Source organism: Mus pahari, chromosome 5 (assembly GCF_900095145.1).
Source record: "Mus pahari chromosome 5, PAHARI_EIJ_v1.1, whole genome shotgun sequence".
Classification (NCBI taxonomy): domain Eukaryota; kingdom Metazoa; phylum Chordata; class Mammalia; order Rodentia; family Muridae; genus Mus; species Mus pahari.
In genome coordinates this window covers 58,038,192-58,043,555 of record NC_034594.1, presented here as the reverse complement: position 1 = coordinate 58,043,555, position 5,364 = coordinate 58,038,192, and the positions used below count along the sequence as shown (strand labels likewise).

The window sequence follows — 5,364 nt, the reverse complement described above, 5'->3', positions numbered from 1 at the left end:
TCAAACTTCTTTGGCATATTTACTTAGTAAACTTACTTTTTTTTTCACTAATTTTCACAGGTAAAACCATCCTAGGGAAAATGTCTGTAGAGTCTCATGGGTCAGGTGGCCTAGATTTGCATCTTGTATTAAATGTGCATGACAAGCTGTGCATGTTTATTCATGACATTGGAATTTTTTTTCTCTTAAGTTTTGTGAACTGATGTTTTATATCTAGCTACTTTATAAATTATTGGTACAGAACAAGGAAAAACTGTAAAAGCCGTTGTATTCAGAGCTATATGGCTTAGAAATTCTCAACTTCCAAGTTTGGATAATGGATTTACAGTGTTTCCTCCATGACTCATGAGATCGTGGTTTGAGTGAACCTTTGTTTGCCCAAATAGACATTTTACTCCAAGGCTCAGCTGATGGTTGGGCTTCCCAAGCCAAGCCTGTGAGTCCTGATGCCGAGTTCTGTTTGACCCCTCTCTCACATCTCTAGGTAGCATCGCCTGCCTTTGGTGGGACCCCATCCAACGGCTACTCTTCTCAGGAGCATCCGACAACAGTGTCATCATGTGGGACATCGGGGGACGGAAAGGCCGGACACTCCTCCTTCAAGGCCACCAGTATGTCACCATTTGGGGTCAGGGTCAGAGGCTGGAGGGGAGGGTACTCTGTCCTGTCATGTAAGACAACAGCAGCCCAACTGGGCCGAGTTCACTTTAACTGCTTCTGTCAATCCTGAGTAAAAAGAAAGTGGAGTGTAAGGTGTTCTCCCTTCTTAGTCGGATGAGGTCACCACTCTTCTCACCCAGTGAGTGGCTGCATGGATTAGAGACTGAACTGGAAAACTTTGACGATGGCAGAGTGTGTGCACTAACGTACTGGAGGCATGAGCAGTTTATTAAACCCTAAGATGTCATTCATCAAAAAGTAATGTGTATATCAGAAGCCATAGTTACTTAAGCACTGACATTGTAATACTTAGGGTGTGCCTTCTAGCCTTCTAAAAGCAGCCCCTCCTCTCCCCTCACCCTGTTTTTCTTTCTTCCTTGTTGCTGGTCATACCATAGCTGCTTACTGTAATTAGAACCAAGTTGAAATTTATCCAGGAAAAAAACTAAATGCCCAAGTTAACAGGTCAGGAGATTACTTGCCTGGCATTCAGGTCTGAGAGCCTTCAGAAAGAGGGCGGAGTTCTCCTACCCATGTGTGCATGGGCGTCACCTGTGGCGGTGTGTGCAGATGGCTGGCTGCTCCTGGTCCTGGTGATCGGACAGTTTCTTCATATGATCTGAGTTCCAGTAAGACCGACATTTCGTTTGGCTTTGAATAAGTAAATAGATTGTGGTGATGGGCACACATATCTGTAGTGTTTTCACCCTCTCCAACGTGTTAAGTGCCAGATCTAAAAGGAGTGAACATGGCTAATGCGTTAAAGCATGCTGGGCGAGGCTCATCGGACAGTCCTCGTTACCACACCAAATAAATAGTGATAAAGCAACAGCCAGTAATAGAAGGAAGGCAGAGTGCTGAGCTCTTGGGGTGAGCTTCTGGTTTTTCTATGTTGACATGTGACTTGGGGACCACTTGTTTGCAGTGACAGAGTACAGTCACTGTGCTACCTGCAGCTCACGAGGCAGCTCGTCTCCTGCTCGGCGGATGGTGGCATTGCAGTGTGGAATATGGATGTTAGCAGAGAAGAGGTAAGAGGCAAGATCTTGGTGGGTGGGCAGGAGAGTGGGCGTGTCAGAGGAGAGCCCACTCTGGCTTTTCCGTTTTCCACCTTGCAGGCTGGAAGGTGGCTGAGGGGTGAGCAGACCCCGGCTTTCCCACTGCTTCACCTGTGGATTATTGTCCAACAAAGTTCAGCCTGTCGTTTAAACTTTTAAAAATTAAATTATTTTACTTGTGTGTATACATGTATGTACACATACATGTGAATATGATGTGTAAGAATTGTGTTTGTGTATATATGCATGGGTGCAGGTTTCATCTGTGTGTGAAGGCCAGTGGTCAAAACTGGGTGTCTTCTTCTCTTGCTCTCTATCTTGGTGTTTGAGACACCAAGTCCTATGCTCACTGATTTGACTCGACTGGTTGGCCAGCAACCCCGTGGGTTTACCTGTCTCCAGCTCTGCAGCACTGGGATCACAGGCTTATACCACCATGTCTGGCTATTTGTGTGAGTGCCTGAGATATGAGCTCACAGGAAGCATTCTGCTGACTCAGCCATCTTTGCAGCCTTCTCTGCTGTGCCATATTCTGTCCTGGGTGAGAGTTTCTGGCACTAATGAACAGATGGGCAACATTCAGGTTGAATATCAGCTTGGAGGACTCTTTGCAACCAACAGCCTTGTAGCTTACCCATGGATTCGGATTCCTGGAGGCCTTCCAGGTATTCAGGTTGCTCCAGAGCATTGCAGTTTGGAAGCCCTGAGAAGGATGTCACAGGGCATACACAGTGAGGCAGTTGTCATCCTGGGGAAAATGCACCTCTGTTCTCTGCTTTTATTTTGCATTGTGCTGTCTTCCACTGAGTCCAAACTGATATATTTTTTCTTTAAGGCAATCTGATTTTTAGATTTCTTTGAGCCACTTACTAATGTGGATAAGTCTAGATAAGTGTTTTAATCTCTGAATATTTATTTCCTTTCCTATTAAGTGAAATCATTGCTTGAGAGGATGTCTAAGGTGCCTCCATTTCTTAGAGTCTAATTGTCTGCTCATTTGAGTGACACCACAGTGACTCTGCTTGACCTTGTCACCATGAGGTTCTTCAATTATTCATCCCATGCAAATTTCTGAAAATAGATCTGGTAGAGGGGTGTGCACATCCATAGGCTTTTTATAGCTGTCATCAGATGGTTTCCAGGCAGGATCTCCTGATCATCTCCCGGCACCTGTGAGGTCTGACTTTGCTCAGTGACATCAGTGGCCCGTAATGGTGATAGCAGAAGTGGATCTAAAGAAGGACGATGGATGGTAAAGACAGGTTCACTCCAGAAGCATTATCAGGCACATACAGGGTGGCCATACTGTCTGACAGCTTAGGGGAAAACACATGGTAAATGTTGCTTCTTACCTACAAGAAACTTGCCATCCTGTAAAGAAACCAGACGGCTCCATAACTGATGAAATGTACTGCCTAAGTCAGAGGTATTACTAAGTGCCAGGTTTCCTGCCACCTTTGTGTGGCAAGCCAAACAGGAAACTCTGGTTGCATGGCTGCTGATTACTTCTGGTTTTGTACATTCTAAAAATCTTTTGGTAAGGCTTGGAGTGGTGTGTGTTGCACCACATACTTAGTACCAGCTCTGCATTGCTGCATTAAAGGGCATTCCTTGCGGAGGCCTGCGAGGACTGTGTTCTGTCTTCCCCAGCCTCCAGCTATACACACCACGACTGGCTGGTGTGTGATCTGTTTTCTGGGTCCATCATTCCTGCCTTCCTGTGTGAGCAGAGATTCAAGAGGGAGGGTGCCCGTCCTGCATAGCCAGGCAGAGCTGTGGAAGTCTCTCGGGTTTAACCACTCTGCTTCTGCCCCACTTTTGTTGTCCTTTGTACATTCTCTTAGAAAATGCCGTCAGAAAGTGGGAGCAGCAGCCTTCCTTCAGATTATGTAACAGTGCATGTGGGAAAAGAAAATTACAGCCCTGTCTGTCAGGGTGCTTCCTGTGGGCAGAGACGACTTCCTGCTAGTCATCTCTAACGGAGCAGGGGCAAATTCTATCAAAAGAGGCATGATTTTTAGTAGATACTAACTTTTTCCTAGCTAGGGAAATGTAATGCAAAGGTGAGCAAGTCCTCCGTCTGTGAGGTCTGACCCTGTCAGGGATCCCATACAGTGTCCACGTCTTCCTTAGCCAGTGGCCGGAGGATAAAGCACGGTTCTCCAGCTCCACACTGCTCACCTGGAGTGTCTCTGGACTGCTTCCAACCCACCATGGCTATGAGCTCCCTCCCACAATAGACCATATTTGCTTCCCTGGCAGAGTATAATTAGGGCTGTTCCTTTTGGGAAATAAGTATGAATGAACAAGTAACCACAGTTATGGAGAATGTTTAAGCAAGCAGACTTCAGAATGTAGAATACTGTGCTTATTTATCAATACAGTGTAGATGAGGTAGCAGTTAGTGGCAGTGATAAAGAGGGATTATTAATTATTCCCTCCGCTTAGATTAGACAGATGGAACAGGATGCAGAAAAGAGAAGTCAGTGCTTAGTTACTATCCTTTTTTCTGGGCTGAGAATGGCACTGAGTGGTAGAGCATTGGTCTGTTGTGGGCGGCCGGGCCCTGGTTCACCATCCCCTTTCTGAAGGCAGAGTCTCCTGTAACCCACACCAGCCTGGGACCCTGTTTGTGGCCTGAGCAGGGCCTTGGCCTCCTGGTCTAACTTGGCTTCGCTGCCTGAGTAGTGGAACTATTTAATGCCCGACTTCTGCAGCGCTGGGGATCAAACAGAGCCAGAGCTTCCTCCATCGGGGCAAGCAGTCAGCAGCCGAGCTTTGTCCCTTTCAGCGCACACAGCCCCTGTTCTCCATAGCCAACACTCAGAGCCAAACGTTCGCACTAACTTAGGGCTTAACACCAGCTTCTGTGTAGTAACAAAATCAAATTACACATGTTCTTGTTTTAAAATTTGTTCCAAAACACATGTCTATTTATGCACTGACTATTGTTTGCTATCTCCATGTGTTAAAAGCATATTTTTTCCCATCGCTTGTGCTCTTCTGTCCTCTCGATCAGCAAAGTAATATGCTGTCTTCTTAACCATGGTTTTCCGAAGCCAGAGCTCAGCTGTCACTTCCCAGTCCCGAGTTATGAGACCCCATATCACAAAGGGGAATAGAGCCCTTTTTCAGTGGTTGTTCTATTCATCATTCTCTGTCCTCTTCTCTTAGTCCCAATGTTTGTGTGTGCCCTCCCCTTCCTATAGGCTGTTGTACAGAGAAACATTTTAGTGGCGTGTCTAAAATAAGAACTGGGGAGGCCTGAAGTTTTGAAGAAGTAGGAAGAAAGATGTAAAAGGCAGCCCGACCGAGGCCACCTTTCTCTAGGGCATCCCTGTCACTGCCTCTCTCCCAGCAGCTGACGTGGCTCAGGACCCGTGATGCTGTTACCCTCTCTGCTTGAAGTGTCTTTTTCTGGGGTGGTAACGTTGGGATCAAGAACATGATTTTTTATTGCATGATCTCTGGACTCAACTTATAGAAAATAGTCATCACTACCATTCTTATTATACCCCTGTACCATTCTTATTATACCCCTGTACCATCAAGTGCTTAAACACTTGTCTTAGAAGCAAGTATACATTCTCTCTCTCTCTCTCTCTCTCTCTCTCTCTCTCTCTCTCTCTCTCTCTCTCTCTCTCTC

The 5,364-nt window shown here is 46.1% G+C and overlaps 1 protein-coding gene across 1 annotated transcript in view; it reads left to right on the top strand.

Moving 5' to 3' along the window:
* Positions 1-5,364, top strand: part of Wdfy1 (WD repeat and FYVE domain containing 1) — a 48,454-nt gene that overhangs the window by 37,668 nt on the left and 5,422 nt on the right. Inside the window, exons 7-8 of the mRNA XM_021198063.1 lie at positions 485-611; positions 1,586-1,691. Coding sequence (XP_021053722.1) covers positions 485-611; positions 1,586-1,691 — 233 coding nt within the window. The remainder of the gene's footprint in view (positions 1-484; positions 612-1,585; positions 1,692-5,364) is intronic.